At 46.1% G+C, this 26,575-nt stretch overlaps 1 protein-coding gene across 1 annotated transcript; it reads right to left on the bottom strand.

Annotated features, from left to right (window-relative positions):
• Positions 1 to 309: 309 nt before the first annotated feature.
• COPZ1 (coat protein complex I subunit zeta 1) lies at positions 310 to 21,682 on the bottom strand. The gene is made up of 9 exons (XM_004429152.3): positions 21,612 to 21,682; positions 10,080 to 10,148; positions 8,666 to 8,747; positions 7,955 to 8,046; positions 5,987 to 6,042; positions 4,268 to 4,345; positions 4,057 to 4,108; positions 2,794 to 2,832; positions 310 to 1,728 (listed from the first exon to the last, which is right to left on the bottom strand). The coding sequence occupies exons 1-9, from the start codon at positions 21,627 to 21,629 to the stop codon at positions 1,681 to 1,683; spliced, it is 534 nt and encodes a 177-aa protein (XP_004429209.1). The 5' UTR covers positions 21,630 to 21,682; the 3' UTR covers positions 310 to 1,680.
• Between the last annotated feature and the right edge of the window lie 4,893 nt (positions 21,683 to 26,575).

Below are 26,575 nucleotides of genomic sequence, written 5' to 3' on the forward strand. Positions count from 1 at the left end.
CTAATGGCTGAGGCGGGAGCAGGCAGCTGGCTTTGGGGGTGGTGGTGGGGAGAACTCAGTTCCCTGGGACTCCCACTGAGAAAATACCATCCCCACCCCACCCCTGGCGCCAATTTCCAGGCGAGGGGACGGAGAGATGCCAAGGAGGCAAACAGCCCCGTAAATTAGGGATGGTGGGGGAGAATGCTGGGGAGTCTCTGAGGTAGGAGGGAAGAAATATTATAAGATGGGGAGTGAGGGGGGGGCTAGAGGAATAGGAGTAGCTGCCAAAAAGAGAGGAAGAGGAACAGAAACATCACACAAAGGCAGTTTGGAAAAAGAAATCTGTTTTATTCCTCTTTGCACAGACCAGTATATGAAGGTGGCTATCTCCTGACTCCATACATCTCTTACCCAAAAACGCCCTCAAATACGCCCAGTTATCCGGCCCACATCAGTCTTGGAGAAGTGGCAGTTAGTGGGTGGGGCAGAACCCTTAAGTGTCAGGAAGGTTTTTTGAGACATTTTTGTGGGAAGTTTTGGGTCAAGGGGAAAGGTCAGACCCAAGAGTGGATGTTCCATCCTCCCCCTTCCTGGGGAAATCCCAGCCCCAAAGGTTTTCTGAAGAAAGGCAGCTCTCAGCGCCCTAGGGAGGGGAAGAGCCCAGCCCTACCGCCTGGATGTCAGGCTCAGGTGGAGAGAGGAGAGGGTTAAGTGGCAGAGATTGCAGACCCTGGGCAGAAGAGTGAAATGCATGTGAGGAAGCGAAGGAGACTGAGACAGCCCAGAGGCCCAAGTCATAAATTCCACCCCTCCCCAGTTCTGAGCAGAAACTCTTCTTCCTGAGACTAGAATGGAGTTTTAGTTCAGGGACTGGCTTTGCTCCAGGGCATGGAGAGGACACGCCAGGCAAAGATCCCACGGGTAGCGAAGGTGGAGAGTTAAGGTAGCAGACCAAGAGACGGACACTCCCACAACGAACACTCCACAGACCACAGCAGTTTTGAAGCTATAAGCCAGGATCAGGGTAAAGAATGCAGCTGTGACTGAAATACAGAATTTTATAAGCCCTATCCAATAAAAGTTAAATCACTGCTCCTTCCACTCTGTCCCCTGCCTACGAGCTGTTCCCAATCTTTTTTCCAGGGCTGGAGGAGAGGACAGGAAGAAGGAATGGGAGAAAATGCAGAGGCCAGTAAATGGGGCTGTGGATGAGACTGGATGTACCTCTCCTCACCCCCACTCATTCTACAGAAAAGAATTCTCTCTCCCTCCCTTGCTGGACATATGCGCTGTGGGGATGAAGGACGGGTAAAGGCAAGGGAGGAAAACACTCAGCACATTCTTTCTCCTGCTTTGATCTGAAGTGTAGCTGCAGCAGAGGGCACAGAAGTTGAGGAGAAGATACGGGGGACTGGAGAGCATGTGAGCATAGTCCATTCTAGAAAGGAAGAGGGTGCTGCCCCTGCCCTGCATCCAAATCTGCTGGGAGCTTTACTTCCAGAACTGCAAAAGAGAGTGAGAAGGAAAGGGAAGTGTGTAGGGGTTTGGGGGGCAATCACAGACAGGATGGAGATGTAAGGATCCACTGTGATCCCCAAGATGACCCTGAGAGCATCAGTTGGGGTTGGGGGCCTGGATGAGAAGTCACAGCAGACGTGGATTTTCTGAGGGGGTGAGGAGCTGGGAACAGCGAGGTCTTCACCGAAGGAGTGACCACTTGATCTGTTCTTTGGCTGACTGCAGCACCTGTAGGGACAAGGGCGGCACTGAGGGGCTTGCTGGGGGACAGGGTGGGGAAGGGGATTGCAGCTCTCCTTCCCCTCACTTGACTTCCCTGTCCTTAGAAGAATGGCAAATAGAAAATTCCCAAGGCTAGAGGGATGGGAAGAAGCTCTCTAAAGCCCTAGAGGGGACCGGCCCCGTGGCTTAGCGGTTAAGTGCGTGCACTCCGCTGCTGGCGACCCGGGTTCGGATCCCAGGCGGGCACCGACGCACTGCTTCTCCGGCCACAATGGGGCCGCGTCCCACATACAGCAACTAGAAGGCTATGCACCTATGACATACAACTATCTACTGGGGCTTTGGGGGAAAAAAATAAAAATAAAAAAAAAGACAAAAAAAAAGAAACGACAAAATAAAGACCTTTTTAAAAAAAATAAAATAAAATAAAGCCCTAGAGGATTGTCAGTTTGGGAAATTCCAAAAAAATTCAAATCCACTGGGGGATGAAGAGAGAAGAGGTATGCCTGGGAGGAGAGAAAAAACTGGGGGTTACCGGACGTATGTTAAAAAGGGGAGGTTACCACAACCAGATGGGCTTCTTGGTGAGAATTCCAAGTCAATAGAAAACAGAATCCCTCCCTTGCCCCTGCATCAGGTAGACAATCTACCTGCAAAGTAGCAGGATGGATCTGCAAAACCTGCATATTCTAGAAAATGCATTTCCAGCTTAGCCCTCATTTGAATAATAAGAGAAAGAGAGAGAGTGTGTGTGCACACGCACACAGACCATCTGCTTAAGGCAAGCCTCTGCTGGGGAATAAATCACTGACTGAGGCATCAGGCAGGGAGGGTTTGAAGGGTACAGAGCAAGGCTGACAGCCGCTGCTCACAGGAAACCGGGATAAGAGTTGGGGTGGCGTAGGGAGCATCTGACTGCATGAGTCCCAGTTCTCTGAAATAAAGGGGAGCCAAGGAAGATGTGTCTTCAGTCTCTAGTCTCATTCAGACTTGGTGGGTTGGGGTGGAATGCCATTCTAGCCTCTTTAGTAACCCAGTCCATCTGGAGAGGAATAAGAGAGAAAGTCATACCTGAGACACGGTCTGCTCTGTAAGGGGGACATCTTCACCCTATGGCAGAGAGACAAGCATTCAGCATGGGAGAAAGCTGGAGTAAGACCTGATTGAAGTTTGGTAGTGGAGAAGGAAGAGGTGGTCCTTTAAACTGAAGCAAAGGGTGGATGCCCTAAACTTCTCAGTCCCTTCTAGGGACTAGTACAGCCATAATTTTACTTGGCCAGAGGGCCTGTGAGCAAAAAATGGTCATTTCATCCATCCTCTGTTTTAAGGCAGGAGGACTTCTTAAAAGATTTACTCTATTCCAAGTAATCAGCAGGTTATCTGATCCTCAACTAGTGGGGGGGGGGGCGGCGGGACCTGATTCCCTAGTCAGAGAAGACCTTCTCTGAATATCAATATCTCTAGGGAAAGGATGAAGGGGAGCCAGGGGTAGTTTAATGGATCCTGCAAGGCCTGATGGGTAACGACAGCATGTTAATTTGAAGAAATAAACTGCTACAACAGCAGCCTGAGAAGGGGAAGGAGGGAGTTGGTGGGGGGACCCTCTCTCTTGCCACATAGAGACATATGTTAGAGGAGAAGATTAAACTATGCAAATGGAGCCCACGGCAGTTAAGGGAGAAGATTGCCATTACCCGGCACTGTCAGCCTTCACTCTGTGGAGGTTAGAGCCGAGACATTCTGTGAATGGGGAGATTTGCTTTGCTCAGACATCTCTGCACCCCCACAATTTGTGGGCATGCTCTCTCTGCACCCACCATTATCTCCCCAGCAGACTTGGAGCCTTCTGTGGTTAACTCAGAGGCCCCTTTCTGATATCACTAGCACCAAAAAAGACTGAGGTTATTTGGACTGAGGCAAATAAGTACTTGCCAATGGAGAGGTGTTTTCCTCAGTTATAACAAGACTTTAAAAGACAAGGAAGACACTCCTCTGCCTCAGATGACTGGGATCCATCCCCAAAGGAAGAATAAGCCAACCTCAAGTTCCTTTATAGTTTCAGAACCATCAATATTAAAGTTTCTTTTATTTCATCTTTGATTCAGTATGTATGCATTAAATGTCCACTCTGTGCAAAGACTGTATCAGATGCCAGGTACGTGGCTAGGGGCAGAAATCCGTTCCTTCTGCTTCCCTCCTTTGAGACAATGAAAATTGGAAAGGGAAGGAGACAGCTGTATGTATTCTACAAGCCCCGACCCTTAGATACATGTAGCAGGTCTGGCCCTGGAGGGTGAGTGGATGGGGGGCTGGAGGGGAGCAACCCCTGCTTACCCTTAATGCCACCCGGTGCACCACTTGCTGGGGATCACTCTCTAGGATCACCCTAAGAAGACAAAGAAGAGACCATCATTCACTCTGTCCTGAAGGACCGACTGACTGTGGGGATACTCTGGTCACTCAGGCCATTTGCCTTAGGACAGGGGCAGTTACCCCACCCCCTCACCCGGGATACAGGGAGGTCCAGGCAGGTCAGAGAACTCACCCTCCATCTACGATTTCATCCACAGCCAAGAAGAGCCCCTCCATGTTCTCCAGCAGAGCTCGCTTTTCTACATTTTTCCTGAGTCCCCAAGAGAAGAGAAAAACAAGCCTGTGTGTGAAAGGAATCCTAGGACACTGTCTGAGTTGAGGATCCTAAACTAGACCAATAAATGTCTCCAGCAATCACATAGACAAAGAAGTAAATAAGAAAATAAGAACTTTTTCACTAATCTACTCTATACCCCTTCCCACTCTTATTTACTGAATAAGGATCAGGAATGTCAGGAAAGGGCCAGCCCCATGGCTTAGCGGTTAAGTGCGCGCACTCCGCTACTGGCAGCCCAGGTTTGGATCCCGGGCGCGCACCGACGCACCGCTTCTCTGGCCATGCTGAGGCCACGTCCCACAGACAGCAACTAGAAGGATGTGCAGCTATGACATACAACTATCTACTGGGGCTTTGGGGAAAAAAAGGAGGAGGACTGGCAATAGATGTTAGCTCAGAGCTGGCCGGTCTTCCTCAGCAAAAAGAGGAGGATTAGCATGGATGTTAGCTCAGGGCTGATCTTCCTCACAAAAAAAAAAAAAAAAAAAGGAATGTCAGGAAAGAGATTGAAAAATACTGTCAATTTCTGACTATTCAAGGGTTGATTATCCAGAGCTATTGTTCCTTTCCTACCTGCCATGATGCTGTTCATGACATTGCTCATAAACACTGACATCAGAGGGTGGAAAAAGGAAATAGAGCTAAAACTCAACCTGGAGGTGGCAGGAGGTGGGGAGGGGTAGAGTGCAAACTCTATTTATACGAAAGCTCTGACAAACCTTCTAAGCCTCTCTCAACTCCGCGTCTCCGCCTCCCTCACCAGCTCTGCTCAGGCCTTGAAAAGCAGCCCAACTAGGGGCTGGGCACGGTCAGGGCCCACATCCACCAGCCTCAGATCCGGTGGTTGGTGCATGTGGCCAGTCACATCCGTCAGTTTGACTCTTTCACTAGATCACTGAAATGAAGTCTGTTCATTCACCTGGCTAAGAAATAAATCATCCCCTTCCTGAGGAAATCTGAGCCATTCACCCTGCTGATTTTGTGGGGCTGAGAGCGCCTGCTGTTCTGCTCCGGATGGCGGTCTGTACTGGTCCACGTGGGAGCTGCTGGGGGAATGAAGTTCAGAGCCCTGGATGTTTTCAGGAAAAGTCTCTTATATCTTTTCTATGCCCATCTACACAGGGAACAGAGGGCTGGTGGGGAGGCAGAAGGGGAGGAGAGGGTAAATGGCACATTCTTCCTATTCTATAGAAGGGAAAAACTAAGCGCTAGAAGTGAAAAATTGGGAGTGTTGCCTCCATTCCCAAGGTACTAATGTTTCATCTGGGACATTTCCCTATGCTTGCCCTTTCCATATCACTAATGTAAAGAGTGAAGGCCAGGAAAGCACCTTGAGGGTGCTCAGAACTGTGACAGAGCCACCAGGGAATACAAGAGTAGACACAGAGGTGAAGATTCTGCTCCTTCCCATCCCTTTTCTTAAGAGAATTATTCCCCGGGGGGGCCATACTCTCCATCCAGTCCTCCCCATCAGTGTGAATTACTCCGAAATAATAAGCCCAACTTCTCATGGTAAATCAACTCCCTGGAGCCTCTGCTGATCCCCCACAAATCCCTGGGCCTGAAGAACAGTGACTTTCTCTCCCACACAGATGTCAAGATTGGCCTGCTCACCTCAGCATCTGGCTCAATGAGTCGAACAGGCAGTTCAGAACAGCCATAAGCATCAGCTGTTGGGAGACAGAAGAAGCAGAAGGATAAAGTTCAAGGCCCTGAAAGCTGCTACCTGAAAACAAAACTCTCTAATTCATTGAGCATCAAAAGACACAGGCTTTCATAAAGGACCAAAAGCACAGGGTGGAAGTGAGAGCAAAACAGGAAGAGGACCTGTGGTTTGTCACAAAAATAAATTCTGCTACATGATCCCACAATTTGAGGTCTCTCTTTCATCAGACTGTTCAAACAGAACTTTCCTGTTATAGTCGTCTACATGTCTTTACCAACTGTATATGTGTTACTTGATGTCTTAGGTAGAGAAATCATTAACCAAGCAATAGCTAAGGTCAGAGAGTCAGTGGAAAGAGCATGGGCTTTGGAGTCAGGCAGATCTGGGCTTAAATCCCAGCTGAGCCATTTCTAGATGTGTGAGCCTGGAAAGTTATTAACTGACCCACATGAAACTGCCACTTTTGCAGTTCAACAGAGATCACATACAAGTAATTTCAGAGGTTCTTCACAGTTTGGTTTCCTCATCTATAAAACAAGGGCACGGGGCCGGCCTGGTGGCATAGCAGTTAAGTGCGCACGCTCTGCTTCGGCGGCCCAGGGTTCACAGGTTTGGAGCCCAGGCGCGCACCAATGCACCACTTATGGAGCCATGCTGTGGCGGCGTCCCATATAAAGCAGAGGAAGATGGGCATGGATGTTAGCCCAGGGCCAACCTTCCTCAGCAAAAAGAGGAAGACTGGCATCGGATGTGAGCTCAGGGCTAGTCTCTCTCACAAAAAAAACAAAACAAAAAACAAAACACACAAAACAACAAGGGCACTAACGCCCACAACTCATAGAAGTGCTGTAAGGTTTAAATAACAATGTAGGGGCCGGCCCCGTGGCTTGGCGGTTGAGTGCGCGCGCTCCACTGCTGGCGGCCCGGGTTCGGATCCCGGGCGCGCGTCGACGCACCACTTCTCCGGCCATGCTGAGGCCGTGTTCCACATACAGCAACTAGAAGGAAGTGCAGCTATGACATACAACTACCTACTGGGACTTTGGGGGAAAGAAAATAAATAAATAAAATTAAAAAAACAAATAAATAAATAACAATGTACTTTGCAAAGCACTTACAGCAACAAGAGCTCAGTCTAAGAGCTGGTTCTCTCAAACTTTTACTTTTGCCTCAAATTATGTGGGGGTTTATTTTTCCTTATCTACTCTCCTAGAAGTTGCTACCTGAGGTAAATAGCTTTTCCTGCTTTTAGGAAGCAGGTTAGGACTACACCCACAGTCTTCTCAAGTGACTCATTCAGAATATATGGCTTCAACATGACAAAGAACGTTGGCTAACTGACCCAAACTCAGGTATAGAACCTTCATAGCATGAGCAGGCATGCCCCCAACCTTGACCACACCTCAGAAATCAATCTTGAAAAACAATATCCAGGGAAGGCCATTGATATTATATGTTGTATTAAAACAGATATGGTGTGGGCCAGCCCTGTGGCTTAGCAGTTAAGTGCGAGCACTCTGCTGCTGGTGGCCCGGGTTTGGATCCCGGGTGCGCACCGATGCACCGCTTCTCTGGCCATGCTGAGGCTTCGTCCCACATACAGCAACTAGAAGGATGTGCAGCTATGACATACAACCATCTACTGGGGCTTTGGGGGGAAAAAATAAATAAATAAAACCTTAAAAAAATAAAATAAAACAGATATGGTGTCTCCTACATGGAGATAAAACAGAGATCTAGGAAAACGTCCATTCTAGGTTGATTCATTTGCTATGCCATGTTTGTGAAGCCCGCAGGGATCTCTGACAAATTCATTAGCCCGGTCAGAAGTCAGAGGGCCTAGAACCAGTGACTACATCCTGCCTGCAGTTTAGGAAGTGGTATCAGACATAGCAAAGAGGGGTGAGGATTCTCACCTCGTTTTCATAGGAGCTGCCAATCACATAGAAATAGAGATCGATGCTGCTTTTGTATACCACAGTCAGGCCTTCCAAGAGGGCAATTTCACCTGTGGGGAAAAAGGTGGAAACAGTGGGTGGCCTGAGACAAGGAAGTAGGATGGAAGGGGTTACCATGAACTCCTGGTACCCAGCTCTTTGGGGCTCAGGTAAGGTAGGTCATAATCACCCCCAAAGACTGAAGTTGACCTGCTTTTTCTTCTCGAGTGACAGCAGAAGAAGGGAAGAATAAACTTGGGGGAGTCTAAACGTATCTTCTCCCCTAACCACCCTCCTCCCCCCATTACCCTTATTTCCCTCCTTGTATGAGACAGGATACTAGTCGATCCTTCGGAGGTGCAAATGCAGAGCGGTCACCTTTACAGACTTCCATTTACCTGCCCTAATGGATGCGGTACAATAAGCAGAGCTGCAGTTAAATTTGTCAAGTGAGGCTCATAAATCCAGAGACTAGACAGGTAGCTAACAGCCAACCTTCCAGCACGGTATTCCCGCGTGAGGCACACTCACCTCCCCATTACATTTCTGAAGAGTTTATTATATGAGGGGAGGAGGAAAAAAGAGAAAAAGGAGGCAGAGTCATTTTATCCTTTCTCTGCAGTCCTGCCGCCACCCCCTCCCCACCATGGTTCCCCCAATCCAGGGAGTAGTGAAAGGAAAACCACCTACTGTCAGTCCGATGAGTCTTGTTGAAAATGTTCTTCTCAAAGGCCTTTTGCTCCTTGACACTGGGGTAGGTGTCGTCATAGTACTGGTCAGAGGAAAAGGAGACGGGTTGGGTCATTAGAGCTGGGAGCCCAGAATGATTAGTGACTGTGTTTTGCCCTGGATCTTAGATTTCTCTCCTTCAACGCATGAGGTGAGGGAGAAATACTGACATGAAGAAGGAAGAATTAGACAGGCAGGAAACGGGCTGTGAGTAATCAAATATAAAAAAGAAATGTTAAGGACCCTGCTGTAAGCAACCCCACCTCACATTTCTATGACTGTAAGGGCAGAGGCCTACAAGCCTGAGATGGGGCTCTGCCCGTCTGCATTCTAGGAGAGCAATCCTGAGACCATCCCCATCGAGTGCTTCCTAGGAGCTACCCCCTGTTGGGGAGCAGTGCTAGAGAACACAAAGGCACCGAAGCACAGAGCACTTCTTTCAGACCCTGACTCACTGTATGAAGCTGAGGAATGGGGAAAGGCTACAAAAACCTACTCTAAAGAAAGGCAAGCCCTCCCCGAGGCTCTCTCATATCTTAGCTTTCTTTTCTGCAAACTGAAAGAAGCAGGAGGCAGTCTGGCACATTGCTGAGCCCACTCCCAAGCTCTCCCTGGCATAGGGGCGGACATGCAGGCTGCTAAATCGCTCTGCTCTTTAGGGGCTAATCCGTCGCAGTCAGCTGAAGACCTGTGACAGGTCTGGCATTTAGTAACTGGATAACTGTTTCAAAAGGTGTCCTGCATAGTTACATCCAATTACAGGGAGGAACAGCTGGTGAATTCTAAACTAATCTCTACCTGCTGATTGATTTATGCTATGCTCGCCCAGAGCTAATACACCAGGGACAGAAAAAATTTCTACAGGAGGGGGGAAATATGGAGGGAGAGGATAGGAGTGTCCTTTCTCCTCTCTTTCAATAGATCCAAAGTTAGGAACATCACACTGGGGAAGTCAGGAGGTAACAAGCTTGGTGGTGACTGCAGACCCAGGGCTGGAACCCTGGAACTGCAAGAGAATTCCCTGGAAAAACCCAGGCAGGGTGACAAGGCAGAAGGGAAAGGGACAGAGTAGTGATGGGCATGGGCAGGCTGCTTCTCACATCCAGACACTGCTTTGTTCAGAAACCAAGGTTCCAAAGCTTTTCCCTGCTCTGCTGCTGACAACAGAGGAGGTCAGCCTGAGGATGGCAGGTAGGGAAGCAGGGGACTAAGAGACAGAAGCAGTTGGGGTTTTACCTGCAGTAGTCACAGGAAGGGAGAAGAACTCTCAAAAATATAGTATTGAGGAATATGAGTTCACAAGGCCAGTCCCAAGATCCAAATCTCAGAACACGACATCCTCTTGCTCCTAAACTAATGTGAAAGGGAATCTTACCTTGGCAAAAAGTCGATCTCCATCATTGTCCAGAATCAGGATGGCTTTGACAGTATACAGGGAGGGTTCCTGAAGAGATATGAACATACCTTCAGTCCTGAAGGCTCCTGCCACCACTGGCAAACCAGATACCTTCCCTTAGTCCCACTAGGGCTGCAAGGGGATATAGAGGTGCCTCTGTATGTCCCCTATCCCAACCTGGTTAGATTTTGACATTTCCCACCGAGAATGACCAAGTGGTGAATAAACTGAATCGAGGAAGGGGGCATTTCAACAAAGGACTCCAGAGTAGCATCAGAGAAACAGTTTCTCTGAGCCAGACTCACAGAGAGCTTAATCAAGGTAGGTCATGCTGTTATTTCCAAATATTATGCTACAGTTATTTTCCAAATTACCTTCCCTCCCTGGTCTCCCATGCACAGGTAGGTATGCAATGTGACCAGATTAATTAATAGGCACTGCACGAGGCTATTTGAAAACAGGGTTGAATGCCCTAGTGTACTTGAAGGTTTCTGCAGTCCCGATGCAGTAGCAATGCAGGGGCATAAAGCAAGCCTTCCCTAAACCACCCACACACTGAGCAGAGGGAAATGAGCACGCATGTGCAGGCGCACACTCATGCACACAGACACACCAGGTCTGAATGCAGCCCAGTGAGACATCCATCTTCCAAGACTTCCCTATGATCCCAATTCCTCTACTACACCCCAAACCACCACCACTTAACTTGCCAAGACAAAACCAATCTGAATTTTGGGGGAGTTAAGAAGCAGTAAGAAGAGGATCCATCTAAGAAACACTCTGGGGTGGGGCCTGGAGATAACAAGCAGGAGGAGAGTGTTCTTTCACTACCAAACTCTGAGGATACTGACTCGCATAAAGGAATCACAGCCTTTACACTCAAACTCAAACAACAGCAAAGCATATCACTCTGCAAAAGGTCTTCTGCTACTGCAACTTCCAGGGAACCAGCTAACCAGGAGAGGAAGACGAGGGAGGCAGTGGTATGTGGATGGAAGGTGTCTGCAGGCTCACATTCTTTGACTTTCTAACCAACATTCCTTACCATTGCTATGCCTGTCCTGTGTTATGAGACACGGCTGTTGCTTTGCTACCCCCCTTTCCTGGCCTTACTTAGAAAACCCCAGTCCTCCCAGGGCCAAACATATTCTCCAAGCATGTGTTTAACAAAGAGCCAAGAGTGAGGAGGAAAGAATCACTGCCAAGGATCCAGAAACTGCAGCCTCTACAAAGGTAAACTGTCCCATGAGGCTCTAGGAGCTTTATGATTCTATGCAAGAGCCAACCCTGGCTTGGGGAGTTAATGAGAGTAAAGGGAACCTCATCTTTTGACGACAGGGTGATGAAGACTGTTAGGCTTTCCCCGCTTGAATTCTTGAGCACAACAATTTTTGTGTTTTGTTCACTCATTTATTCCAAGTTCCCAGAACAATGCCTGCCACATACTAAACTCTCAATATTTGTTGAATGATTATGAAAATAAATGAAGTCGGGGAATAAAATAAAAATTTCTTGATGCAGTAAGCATCTAGGGGACCCTCTTATAATTAGACTCCACTAAGAGTATAGGGAGATTTTCTGGTGTGGCCATTTTGGGTGACATTACTACCAACTTATCTCTCCTCTGATAAACACTCCTTAGAGATGCCCAACCTATACACGTTACTCTCTGGAATAAGTACTCTCTCAAACTAAGGGACTCTGTGTCTAGCAGAGGGAAGTCCTCTAGAGTCTCATCTAAAAGGTCACAAATAGAGCATCTTTCCTAACTCCTAATTCCCCACAGAAAGATCTTCCCATAAGGCAGGCTCAATGCAATAGCAAGTTGGATCCTCAGTTCACCAAAAGGGAGACACCAATGGGAACGAATCTCCTTAAGAGAGGAAAAGAAGTCCCCAGGGAAGGAAATTGAGAAGAAATCATTTTTCCCACAAGCTTTTCCCTGGAAATGTTTGGCTCTGTTCCTCCATCCACATTCATAGCAACCTTAGAGAGGTTCCTAACGGTTTATACTGGGCACTGATCTGGCAGAGGTAACTGGTTCTTGCAGCCATAGAGTCTGGCAACTCTAGAAAGAATGGGATCCCAAAGAAGAGAAAAAATCTTACGGCCACCAGCAAACTAGGAGAGTCAGACAATATCCTTTGTGGCCAATGGGGTGTGAATGCCTAAAACAGCTGGCAAAGAGAGAGACAGATTCCTGGGTTCTGCTCCTGGCTCTTTTCACTGGCTTCCTAGGAGATGCTTTCAAGGAAACCCCCAAAATAGAGACACTGGATCTTCCTGGGAAGGATAAAAGACAGGTAAAGGAAGGCAAGGAGAAGACCAGATCTGACTTATTACAGCTCTGAAGCGAGTAGGGACTAGAGAAAAGGCTGGTCATTTTAAACTTCCAAAGGAATAATCACACTAAATAAAGCTGAGAATTTAGACAAGAGCTTAAATGCTGCTTTAATTCTCCATTCAGCTACAGCTGGAGCCAGCAGCTTCTCCTTTACTCCTCCTGCCACCTCCTGACTATAGCTGGTTCCACTTCAGCCTGGGGCCTTTACCTCTCAGAGTGGGGAGGGCCAGGAGTTCCTCTCATACCATAAAACCAGCCAGTTTAAAGGCCCCAGCAACCATTACTGATAATGTAATTTCATTTAAAGTTTTTGCAAAGGGCAAGTTTATAAATAACTCCCAGCTATTGAGAAATGGGCTTCCTGGACAATGGACTAGGCTTAACCCTGGTAACACATTAAATGCTGATTATTGAGAAAGACCCTGTAAGCTTAGGGCCATGTTCAAAGGATTTAAAAGGTCTATTCTTCCCTCCCACTCCCAAATGGGTAGCTGCTAGAAAGCTTTCGAGACAAAGTTCTGTGATGCACTGACTTTCAGAGAGCCACAGCCTGAGTGTATAACAGAACTTCACCTCAAATGCTAATGGTGCCTGGAAATGATGTGTAGGCAGATTGGTGTGTAAAAACTGGATTGGGCTCCTCAGGAGAGCTGAAACAACACTGAACAAGTAACTAGCCTGCTGCAAAGGAATCTCTGATCTCAATCAGGGGCTTCTGAAGCCTGGTGAAAAATATCAACATCTCCCACTACCCCCTCCCCCAGCACAGAAAGGACCAGAGGGGAAGAATCATTCCTAGTGCTGCCCCCTGTGGGCCTTCAGATGACTTGCAGCTTCCTCAAGATTACAGGCATTAGCAAAAATATTAAGAAGGCAGCTGTGGATAAAAGCGCTCTATTTGTGCGTCTTGTAAGTCAAACTAGGAGAGATGGGCTCTGAAGAAGCACTGAATTACGTCTGTTCACAAAGTATATAGTAAGAGGTCACTCTGGGGTAAGATGGTGATATGCTGCCAGAAGAGGACTGGGGAGTGTTTGGAGCAGGTAGACAGGATATTTCGGGGGCTATGATTAATTACTTTATTTGATTCATTTGGGGGCGGGGAGAGGGAACCAGGAAGCCTTTGCGGAGTTACAGGATGCTATCCACAGAGCTGAAAGGGCATAAGTAAGAATCTGCTTGAGACTCCTAGAAAGTTCTTCATTCTCTATGTACAAAGAAATCTTTATGGCCATGCCAAAAAGTAGTACCCTGGCTTGGCAATAGGTCTTGATCAACAAGAAACAAGATGCTCTTCCTGGCAGGCTCCGTGGCTTGGCGGTTAAGTGTGCGAGCTCTGATGCTGGCGGCCTGGGTTCGGATCCCGGGCACGCCCCAAGGCACCACTTCTCCGTCCAACGCGAGGCCGAGTCCCACGTACAGCAACTAGAAGGATGTGAACCTATGACATACAACTATCTGCTGGGGCTTTGGGGGGAAAAAAATGAATAAATAAAATCTTAAAAATAAAGAAAAGAAGAAGAAAAAAAAAAAAAAAAAAAAAAGATGCTCTTCCATCGACTCTATTTATAAAGTAAAACCAAGACAGTATAAACTAGAAGGAGAAATTCCTAGATACCACTCCCAGCTCCAAATGGCTAAGCAGGTATTTTGCTCCCTGACTCTGTGCCAACGTCTTTAAAATCAAAAGCTCCTCTGGGGTTGAGAGCTCCAATTTGCCAGCCACAGGCCTAGGGACTTCAGATGAAAAGAAGAATTAGCTAAGGGCTTTGACAGGAAAGCACGTATTACCCAGCGTTTGCTTAGGTTCAAACACAGCTCAGGAAAGACGAGGAGCCACAGGTACCACACAACATTACCCAGCTGATATGAGACCAAATATTGGTTATAAAGAGAAAAATGAACACGTCTTAGGAAGGAAGAACCGACGGCAGGAAGAGACACCCAAAAAGAATCTTCCTATCTGACACAGATACAAAATGTGAAAGCACAGTCACCAAGAACTCTGACACTACAGGAGAAAATCTCTCTTAACTTCTAAAAGCCTTGTGGTATAGTCTGGAGCAGCCCTTAATTCAAGTTCTACCTTTCTCTGGGACTCCTCATCAGAGAAATGAGAGGTTTGACCTAGATCAGTAAAGTTAATACCTTTCTTGAGTTACAGCAGACCCCTTTGATACGTGGATGAAATCTATGGACCTTGTTACCAGAAAAATACCCATTCACAAATTTTTATGATTTCCAAGAGTTCATAGAGCTAGGTTAAGAATTAAATGAGATTCTCTCTGAGGATAATAAGATAGGGTGGGGAGGAGAGGAAAAAAAAGGGAAACGAGTGAAACTTTTCTAAATCACCCCCTGTCCTCCATCTGGCATCAAATAATGACCGCAGTAAATATGTGTGTGGCCTTCATAAATTAATAAACATGATGGAGATGGGCCGGCCCCGTGGCTTGGTGGTTAAGTGCGCGCGCTCTGCTGCTGGCGGCCGGGGTTCCGATCCTGGACGCACACCGACGCACCGCTTCTCCAGCCGTGCTGAGGCTGTGTCCCACTTGCAGCAACTAGAAGGATGTGCAGCTATGACATACAACTATCTACTGGGGCTTTGGCGGGTAAAAATAAATAAATAAATAAATAAAAACAAAAAAACAAAACAACAACAAAAAAAAAACATGATGGAGAAAACTAACACAGCCAGCAGGGGGAGCAAAGGTCAGCACACACCCATCCAGCTTTCAGTGACTAAATTTGGTGGCTATGAGATAGGCAGGACAAAGACAACCAAGCCCCAAGCTCTTCAGGAATGCAAAATCTCAGGTCCTTTCTTAAAATTCAGAAAGCCTGTCTGGAGAATTTTTTGCCCCGGGGTCACACAGTCCCTACTACTTCAACTATTATGCAAGTGAAAATTACAGAAATGTGGGACAAAGCAAGCAGCACTGCTAGGAAGAGAGATGAACTGAACAATCAGAAATCAGAGTACTCCACACCTGAGCCCTGAGGGCAACATGAGAACTTCCAGCCTTCCCAGTTTGGTAATCCAAGAGCCCTCGTTTAAATATCACTCAGCAAAGGGAACAATCAAACAGGGCTAGATCCATTTCTAACGAGTCCTTGGTCATGATTTACATCATGATTTATTCCCCACCCCACCCTGAAAACAAAAAGCTAGTCTTGGGCCAGCCTGGTGGCTTAGCAGTTAAGTGCGCACACTCTGCTACTGGCGGCCCGGGGTTTGGATCCCGGGCACGCACGGACGCACCGCTTCTCTGGCCATGCTGAGGCCGCGACCCACATACAGCAACTAGAAGAATGTGCAACTATGACATACAACTATCTACTGGGGGACAGCCCCGTGGCGTAGCAGTTAAGTGTGTGTGCCCCGCTTCTGGCAGCCCGGGGCTCGGATCCCGGGCGCGCACCGATGCACCACTTGTCAGGCCATGCTGTGGCGGCGTCCCATATAAAGTGGAGGAAGATGGGCACAGATGTTAGCCCAGGGCCGGTCTTCCTCAGCAAAAAAAGAGGAGGATTGGCATGGATGTTAGCTCAGGGCTGATCTTCCTCACACACACACACAAAAAAAACTATTTACTGGGGCTTTGGGAAAGAAAAAAAGGAGGAGGATTGGCAATAGATGTTAGCTCAGAGCCAGTCTTCCTCAGCAAAAAGAGGAGGATTAGCATGGATGTTAGCTCAGGGCTGATCTCCCTCACAAAAAAAAAAAAAAAAAAAAAATGCTAGTCTCTAAAAGACTGAATTGACAGCCTCTGTGTTCATCTTTCAGTCTATTTCCTCCCCAAATCAACCCGAGACAGAATTGCTATCTTCTCCCCCAGTTTTAGTCTCCCTCTAAAAACTACACAAATAATAGAAAAGGAGTTGGAGAAAATCGGTAGACAGAGCTATCTAGGTCAACTGGCTGTGGACAGGGATATCTGCCTTGATAGTGGGAAAATTAAAAAGCCAAATAAAGAGACACGGGCTTCATCGGCAGCATGTATAACTTAGGTTACACAATAGACAAGACGTCCTGAAGAGATGGGGGTGGTCAAACACCACAAGAGGTGACATAGGCTAGGGAATCTAAGGACAGAATGCCTCTAATAATCTGATCTGAGAAAGCCTGTCCTTCGAAAAATCAGGCGAGGCAGAATGTGAGAGGGCCCATTGCCAATACGGGCATCTTATAATGCGCATGGACTCAACCTCCCAATCCATCTTCATCAGTGGCCTGTGGGCATTCGGCCTTCCGTCCCTAATTACTCTAGCATAAGTGGGTAGGTAGGCACTGATTCCTTTTTTTTTTTTTTTTTGAGGACGATTGGCCCTGAGCTAACATCTGTTGCCAATCTTCCTCTTTTTTTTCCTTTTTTCTCCCCAAAGCGCCAGTAGATGGTTGTACATCATAGTTGTACATCCTTCTAGTTCCTCTATGTGGGATGCCGCCTCAGCATGGCTTGATGAGCCATGAGTAGGTCCACACCCAGGATCCAAACCTGCAAACCCCGGGCCGCCGAAGCAGAGCACGCAAACTTAACCGCTATGCCACCGGGCCAGCCCTGGCACTGATTCTTTATTCCTGCTCCATCCTTTACTTGCTTCTCCAGTTCCTCTTTCCATAACTAGTTTTCTTGTCAATATCCTGACTCTAACCAACTCATGTCGATAAAGTAAAAAACAGTAGCAAATACCTAGATGAATAAGACCCTAAATCTGCCACTGGGCTCCCTCAAATATCTGGATAATTGCATTCATTCTCTGCCTCCCAGAGAAGACTTGGCTTCTCAAGGGTCTGGCTTTCTTCATATGGAGGCCCCTCCTCCTCCTCTGGCCATGTGACAGCTCCCCTAGACCTTTGATATAATTTATACCTTGCCGGGGACCAACTCTTTCCCACCACCGTAAAGGAGAGGGAAAAAATATATATAAATACGTCGGAAATCTATAACGAGGTCTTCTTGGAGGGCAAGACATGGAGAGAGTTAGAAGCAACGTCAATTGCTCTTTGGGGGTTTTAGTTCAAGCCGAGGTCTGCTTCCAGCAATCAACCATTAAAACAAGCCGGCCAGAGTAACAGCACAGTTTATTCTGATCATTTAATTTGAAGTGTCAATAAATTAAACTTCAATCAATTAAACTAGGTGTGCAATAACCCAGATGGACACCCCGACACCAACATAATCACAATAAAAATTTTTATGGCTGCCAGGGACCTCACCGGGGGCAGTGCTGGCACTGTTCGCGCCCTAGCTGAGAAATATATCTCCACAGTGCAGGAACGAGGAGATTGCTTCCCCTAACGAAATGGAGGGGCCAGGCACCGGCAAGGAGCGCAGCTGGGAAAGGGGCACAGGGGACTGCCAGGAACGAGATGGGAGTGCTTTGGGGGCTTAATGTAATTGATACCTTTGCCCAGAGCAGGGGGAGGGGGCATTTAGGCCAAGTACCTCTACTGTTAGTGCCAAAGGAATTTAACAAAAGCCCCATTAAGATGATTCAGGAAGCGAAGGCCACAGAGCAATATCAACCTTTAAAAGTCATTGATGTATTCTGCATAGTTTCCTCCTCTATATACACACATGCTGTTGTGCACTTTGGATGCCCTGGTTTTTGAATGAGGCTTACAATTCGGGATTTGGTCATTGTTTTAGGACAAAAATGTTATTAAGGGGAGAGAAAGGACAGAGTTAAGTCTAGTCCGTAAAGCAATGGAAAAGCACTCAGCAAGTGAATCCAGAGAGGATTAGGAAAAATGAAACCTATGAGGAAAGATTTAAGAATCTAGACTGCTAGAGTAATTCCACTTTGAGAAAAAAAGGTAAAGGGGAAGGGATGAAGGGGATAGTCATTATCTTTAAGATTCCATGGGTTATTAATGGAGAATGGTGACCTGCAGAGATCTCTCTCCATTCACAACTAAGAAAGGGAGAACCAGCAGAAAACAGCAGGAGAGGGGAAGCTGAGTCCACAGATGCAGGCTGGGAGCATTATTATTAAGCATTGGGAATGAAGGAGATGAAAGGGTCTCTTCCCTTAGAGACTATAAGGAGAACTGAGAAAGATTAGACAAATCTGCTTGAAAAGCTAGGGCAAGATTACTTAATTCAAGAAAGAAAGGTAGGGCCAGCCCCGTGGCTTAGCGGTTAAATGCGCGCGCTCCGCTGCTGGCGGCCCGGCCCGGATCCCGGGCGCGCACCGACGCACCGCTTCTCCGGCCATGCTGAGGCCGCGTCCCACATACAGCAACTAGAAGGATGTGCAGCTGTGACATACAACTATCTACTGGGGCTTTGGGGGAAAAAATAAATAAATAAAATTAAAAAAAAAAAAAAAAGAAAGAAAGGTGACCCATTGTAAAGTACCTAAATGAAGGGAACCTACTGGTATTTAGAAATTCCCATAATCGGATCAAATTTCGATTGATGGTTCTTCTTGACCCCCTTCTAGCTTACCCTTCCCTTCTTCTCAATGTCCTATGGCTGTGTGCCTTGCAGAGGTAAGGATAGAAAAATATGCTTTGATCAGATTTCCTCAGAGGTCCAGCCAAACCAGGAAATAGAAATGTGAAAGGAGGAAGCCTAAAGGAATTTTAGAAGGTGTCTGTCCTCTCTAAAGAGTGACTTGGTAAACACCATCTGGGCACAGTAAACTCTTTAGTTCAGTAGAGAGCTAAGGTAAGATCCAGGGATTCCTCATACTTTTCATAATGAAGATGGTAACCTAAGAATAAGGAGATGCTGCTGAGTTGACAGAGGAAGGGATGCGATTAAAAGGAGCAGTGAGGAAGGGTGATTCTGTATCAGATGGAGCTAAATTTTGTAGGCCAGCATGTGAGTCTAGTGAGAAGAGAAATAAAAATTCAGGAAATATCACCTGATTCTCAACTAGGGTTCCTCATATGAACGACCGAAAATTATTTAAATTATTTTCTCGCTTCTCCCATGGGCGGTACGAAACTAGTGCCTTTGTGGATACAGAGGAAAGAAGTTGACTCATAACACACAATGAATGCCTTAGGGCATTAAGGCTTAATTCTCTCCCGGAACTCCAGTTGAGAAGGGCTGGAATGGTGAGAAAGGTATATAAATTCTGCGGGCCAGAGGACGGCCTGGTGGCACAGCAGTTAAGTTCGTATGCTCAGCTTTGGCGGGCCAGCGTTGGCAGGTTCGGATCCCGGTGGCGGACCAACGCAACGCTTGTCAAGCCATGCTGTGGCGTCATCCCACATAAAGCAGAGGAAGATGGGCACAGATGTTAGCCCAGGGCCAATAGTCCTCAGCAAAAAGAGGAGGATTGGCAACAGATGTTAGCTCAGGGCTAATCTTCCTCACACATGCACACAAAAATTCTGCAGCCTCAAAATATATTCAAATTGTAAAGAGCAAAAAACAAAAAATGTTGGACAGAACCAACACAGAGGAAGGAAAATACTAGTTGAATATCCTAAGAATCCTGGAGACCAGCACAAGAACTGATACCTGTTGGCACTTCGTCCCCAACAAAAGCTTTATGTAACTGATGGATGAAAGTACAATTTTGCATATTGAAGAGGTGGAAAGCCCATGGTGTGGTATCATCAGAGAGGGACTTGCTCTGGGACGATTAGGAACCAGAATCTAATCCTAATTTTGACACTGTGCTTCCTTGAGCAAGCTCTTTTCCCTATACCTGGGTTTCCCCTAACCCTATTACATAGGTTCCTCACAACAAAGAATCAGTATGGTTTTTAAAGCAAAGTTCAGGGGTACCTGACCCGGTTAGCAAGGATCTGTGAATGCGGCATCTTAGGTACAGATCAAAATGCATATTAGGAAGAAGCAAGAAATAGACTTCACTGAGGAAGCAGAGACAGAGAACTGAGGTCAAAGAAAATGTGACCGACAGACTTTCACATATAACTCCCTCAACTCACCACAACACACAGATCCCTTGTTAAAAGGGCTCCCCAAGTATCATCTCTCTCACTCTTTTACCTCTAAGCAGGTTCCCTTCTAAACAGATGTAGGGAGCAGTCTAAAAATTTCTAAAAACTTCCAAAGAAACCAATTCCCTAGAATTTCTCCCAGTCTGCTAACTGTTTAAGAATACTGGTTAACTGCCTGGTATAGAAAATATCTTACTAAAAACTACTCACATTTTAAGCTTTCTATCTAGACTTGACTAACCCATATGACGAGAAGGAATTATCTCTATCTTTGCCATTTTGAAAGAGGGGAATTGAAACCTGTATTCTCTTTACCTGTTGAGGATCTGAATGTGTACATGTATTAGAGCTGAAGGAAAAAAAAAAAGACAGGAAAGAGGCCTCGAGTTCAACTCAAGGAAGGAGCTGGGAGCTAAACTCCTACACAGAGGTGTGTTAACAACCTCAAATTGCAAAACAGGGCCCTTTTGAGAGAAATGCTCTGGTCCAGTTCTAAAGAAGGAGTTATTCTATTTGTTTAAACAAGCAAAAAGGATCATATGGACAAGGCAGCTAATACACCCCTTTAGCCACCAAAATTCTCATATAACCAGAGGGAGAGTTAGCATCCCAGATCCTACAATAAGAATTCCTAAGGTTTAAATGGGGGAGGGAAAAGGAGAACAGAATAAGGAGTCTGGAAAAATATTCCAAATCCACGCTAACTCTATCAGGTATTCCAGAACTTGGATGGAATACTGATTCTTCATCATGACAAATCCACATAAAAGGGATAAACTGAAGTAAAAAGAAAACAGTTTCTTGACGGAATGATCAACACAGAATCAAACCATCAGGAGGAGCCTGTGATGACAAACACCTGCCCTCTATTATTACAATTTGGGGCGAGTTTGGAGGTTTGGGGAAACTCAAATCAGGGTATCGTCCACAATGCTCAGAATCAGGGGGAACCTGAAGGACCCCAATCCACTGCGCTTATGATCCTATGTGTCTCAAAGAGTCCGCGTGCTCCCTTCAACTTTCCACCGACTCTGCCCTCTCCCCGGCGGAGCTTTCTACTCTAAACCGAGGCTTTAGCTCCTGCGCTAGGCCACACGCTTATTCCACAGGCCGGCAGAACCTTCGGTCCCCGAGGATTACCCGGAACTCCTCTTTCTCCCCCCTCCCAGTCAGGTTGAACCCCTACTCCCGGCCCCTGTGGACACCGCAGTATCTCAGCTGCCCCCCTGGCTCCTACCAAAATCAGCGCCTCCATCTTGCCCCGCAGCCGGTGCCGACGTGGAGCCGCAAAAGCAACGCCGCCGCTGATTGGCCCTACGCCCTCATGAGACACCGCCCAGGATGGGGGTTATTGGACTACCAGGTGCCAGCTATTGCTCTACTGACCAATCAGTGTACTAGCTTGCTTAGCGGAAGCAAGGCGCCCAACCAGAAGGCGCAAGTATTTGATTGTCAGTTTAAACACTCAATAAAACGCCAAAACCTCAAGCCTGAACGGGGCGGGAGGGTCAGTGGGGCGGGGTTGTTTCCATGGGGAACAGGGGAAGCGATTATTAATTTTCAATTGGCTGGGCGAAGGGCATGTGATACCGCCCGTCTGATTTAGCAACTTTAATCCGCACTCCCTTTAGGGGGCGCTGTGTCTCTTTAGCCCTTAACGCTGGCAGCGCCTGAGAGAATCCTACCTTAATCCCCATTCCAAGAGCCCCCGTTAGGTCCCTGATATCCATGGTTGCTTTGGCAAACACTGTTAGCTCTCCCCTCAGACTCTCTCAGGTCACTTCAGCAACCTCACAGCAAGTCTGCACAACCATAGAGTAAAGCCAAGAGATGCCCAGCATGTTAACTAGATAAACCAAGGCCACCAGAGGTTGATTGCTGGAGTAACGATCTCCCCATTGTGGTGTTCCTGGCTTTGCTGGGCCCAGGGAAGGACAAGCAGCCAGTGAGTTTCTAAAAACAGATTTTCTTTGGCCGGACGTGAAACGGGATGTTAGAACTTTGGAGACCGGAGAGGAAAGAGTAGGAGGGACAAAGGGGTAAAGGGTCCAGGATAAAGAAGGGTATAGGGAGCAGGGTCTGCGGTTTTCCAGTAGGGACAAGCCGTTGCAAAAACGAGAAAAGAGAAGTTTACCGAATGCAGGGATTTCACAATAGGGAAGGGCTTTGATGAAGTTTAGCTTTCACCTACCTCTTGGTTCCTTGTCCCCAATCCCCCTTAGATCAGGGACACCTTCTGTTGCCTTATATTATCTCCAAAGGGTTTGTGGGGTTTTTTTTTCCCCCATCTCTGACAATTATGTCTTTAGGAGCCCTCCAAGAAGGGCATCAAAACGAGGAATTTTTCTAATAATTTCAGAGTAGAGTTAGAGGACCTAAGAAAAAAGTATAGAACAATACAAAACAAACTACAGAGCTAACATATGCTATGAAGGAAAGTATATGACTTTCTGGTGAAGTCCCAGGTGACAAGCCTCATATCTGGAAGAAACAAGGGCTTAGCCTTTATCTATTCTGAATGGGGAGTTATTCCAGCATTTAGCACTGTGCCTGGCATCCCAAGGTTGTCCTTGGCTTGCCAGCTTAATATTAACATTTATTGACCACTTACTATGTGCCAGGCACATGCTAAATCTTTGAATACACTATTTAAAATATGTTTAAAACCCTTATGAAGTAGATGGTTATTACTCCCATTTTACAGATGAGAAAAGTGGAGCTCGGAACAGTTAAATAATTTACTTAAGGCCATACAACTATTAACTGGCATCCTTACATTTGAGCATAGGAGGTCTGGTTCTAAAGCCATGTTCTTACCCACAATCCACTCCTCTGACTTGTGGTATAGCCTCTCTTGCGTCCCCGTCCTACCTGAAGTACCCTACACCAGAGCCAGATGTTCTAGAGGGACCAAGAGGAGGAAAAATGTGTGATGTGGTTGGTTGGGGAGGAGGGGACTCCTCTTTCTTTGATTGTGGAGTAACTGACAAATTTTAACAGTCAGACATTGTTCCAGAAAATGGCTGATTCTTAGCTCTCCAGCCTATTGAGTAACTATGGGGAGTTAGTGGTGAGGAGAAGACAACTAGCTGAATCAGAAATATTCTTGTCATGACTTTGCCTTAATAAGTGGGAGACTTCTGGCAAGTCCTTGTAACCCTCTCTGGACTACAGCTGCCACTTCTGGAAAATGGGGAGGCTCAGACCAGAGTTTTCTAAGGCCCTACCTAGTGTTCAAGTTCTGTGATCATTCCTGCTCCTTTTGTTTCCATCTTCCCTTCACCTGGAAAACCTTCAAGAACCAATCAAACGTAAAATGCATATGTTCCCTCTCCCTCTCTCCCTTTCTCTCCCTGTCTCTGTCTCTGTCTCGCTCTATGTATTTATATATATACACACATAATATAAAACCATGTATATATGGTTACAAACAATTTATTAAAAATGAGTGGAGGAAAAGACTGAAAGGAAACACAACAAAACGTAACCAGTGGCTGTTTCGAAGTACTAGGACTTTTTTCAGTGTTTCCATATTTTTCCAGGTATTCTAAAATGTGTGGGTGCTATTTTAAAAGGAGAAAAATAGGGCCGGCCCCATGGCTTAGCGGTTAAGTGTGTGTGCTCTGGATGTGCACCGACGCACCGCTTCTCCGGCCATGCTGAGGCCGCGTCCCACATACAGCAACTAGAAGTGTGTGCAACTATGACATACAACTATCTACTGGGGCTTTGGGGGAAATAAATAAATGAAATTTAAAAAAATAAATAAATAAAAGGAGAGAAATGAGCTATTTTTTAAAGAACAAAATCAACATCTTCTCCTCATGAAGCCTCCCCTGATGTCCCAGGTGGAGTTGGACACTTTCTCCTTGCTGCCATCGTTTCCGGTCGTAGGCATTTTGTAAGACATCAACATAACACCAGACTTGCCATCTGAGGCAGTGCCTTGTCCCATACATTTGTGTGTGTGTGTATGTGTGTGTGTATGTGAGGAAGATCAGCCCTGAGCTAATATCTGCTGCCAATTCTCCTCTTTTTGCTGAGGAAGATTGGCCCTGAGCTAACATCTGTGCCCATCTTCTTCTACTTTATATGGGACGCTGCCACAGCATGGCTTGACAAGTGGTGCATGGTGCGCGCCCGGGATCCGGGCCTGCGAACCCCGGCCACCGAGCGGAGCAAGTGCACGTAACCGCTACGCCACTGTGCCGGCCCCTGTCCCATTCATTTTATTTCCCTAGCACCTAGCCCTCAAATGGTAAATCCTCAAACAGTAAGTGTTTACTGAATGGAATGAATATTTGTAAAAATGCAAGATACAAAGATGAATGAGCAGTGTCAAAGGGCAGTTCAGGGTTAAATGTCAAGAGGCACAGATACTGAGGAGGGAGTGATCCCTGAGGATGGGAGCTGGGGGAGGTCAAGGTCTAAGAGAAGAGGGTGAGTTAGGCCTTGATTCATTCATGCATTGATTAAATGACAGGTAGAGTTTGGTATGAATAAAGGTATGGAGGTTGGGATGTGTAAGGAATCTTTTTTTTTTTTACTTTTTAAATTGTAAAGTAAAAAAATATTTTATTTAGTGTTATACACAACATAAAATTTACCATTTTAACCATTTTAAATGTGCAGTTCAGTGGCCTTAAGCACATTGTTATGCAATCATCACCACTATCCCTCTCCAGAACTTTTTCATCATCCCAAACTGAAACTCTGTACCCATTAAACAATAACGCTCGGTTCTCCCCTCCCCCATAGACCTTAGTAACCACTAGTTTACTTTCTGTCTCTACGAATTTAACTGTACTTGTACCTTATATAAGTGGAATCATATAATATTTGTCCTTTTGTGTTTGGCTTATTTCACTTAGCATAATGTCTTCACAGTTGTGTAAGAAATCTTTGAGGGATTGATTTCGTAGCACAGAGGATTGAAATAAAGAAATAGGGAAGAGGATGGAGTAAAACTGGAAAGGTACTTTGTGGCCAGATTGTGAAATGCCTTGAATGCAAACCTAAGTAGTGGGACCAGATGACGATGGGAGTGGGAGCTTACACTCTTGGAAAGTGTTATGGCAACATCCTATAAAATTAAACATGGGTACATCCCCTCCTAGAAATTAAAAACATAACCCAGTACATAGTGATGCATATATAAGAATGCTTATTGCAACATTGCTTACAATAGCAAAAAATAACATTATTGTCTATCAATAGGAGGATAGTTGAACAGATTATTTTACATCCAGACTGTGGAGTAATATGCAACTAATAAAAAGGAATGTTAAGCCATATGCTTTAACCTGGAGAAATGGTAATGGCATGATTTTTTTGGTTTGTTTGTTTGTTTAATTTTATTTATTTTTTTCCCCCCAAGCCCCAGTAGATAGTTGTATGTCATAGCTGCACATCCTTCCAGTTGCTGTACGTGGGACACTGCCTCAGCATGGCTGGAGAAGCGGTGTGCCGGTGCGCACCTGGGATCCAAACCCCAGGCCGCCAGCAGCAGAACACGCACCGCTAAGCCGTGGGGCCGGTCCAGGTAATGGCATGTTAAATGAAGAAAAGTATGTTGCAGGGGCTGGCCCCATGGCATAGTGGTTAAGTTTGCGCATTCCGCTTCGGCGGCCCGGGGTTCACAGGTTCAGATCCCGGGAGTGGACCTACACATCGCTCATCAAGCCATGCTGTGGTGGCGTCCCATATATAAAATAGAGGAAGATGGGCACAGATGTTAGCTCGGGACTAATCTTCCTCACCAAAAAAAAAAAAAAAGTGGTCAAGAAGGGGACATTTGATAAATACCTGAAAGGAGAAGGAGAATGAATCATGTGGATATTTGAGAGACGAGCATTCTTGGCAAATACAACATAGAGTACAATGTGGAAGAAAGATATTAATATATGTTACCTAGATGGGGAGATGGAAAAAGTGGATTATTAAACAATTTTTCTTTATATACGTTGGTATAGTTTGACTTTGTTACAACAAGCATGTGTTTATGTTTAAAAACTAATAAACACAAAAGTTAGTATCAAAATGGGGATAAAGTTGTGAGGATTAAGTGAGATAATATGTGTAAAAATATGTGTAAACTGTTAAATGCTCTACCGTTGTTATTTGTTATCTTATAAATAATTGGATACCATTGAACACTTCTGAGCAAAGACATGAGATTATAAAAGCATTTTTTAATTGAAG

This window comes from Ceratotherium simum, chromosome 17, assembly GCF_057802395.1.
Source record: "Ceratotherium simum simum isolate JZ-2026a chromosome 17, ASM5780239v1, whole genome shotgun sequence".
Lineage (NCBI taxonomy): Eukaryota > Metazoa > Chordata > Mammalia > Perissodactyla > Rhinocerotidae > Ceratotherium > Ceratotherium simum.

Bases quoted from the DNA above. Each gene is read 5' to 3' on its own strand.
- COPZ1 (XM_004429152.3), bottom strand. The intron at 4,346-5,986 runs GTGAGCAGGCCA...TTGGGGACTCAG, and splicing joins TCATTGAGCCAGATGCTGAG to GAAAAATGTAGAAAAGCGAG. The intron at 4,109-4,267 runs GTGAGTTCTCTG...TTGTCTTCTTAG, and splicing joins GATGAAATCGTAGATGGAGG to GGTGATCCTAGAGAGTGATC.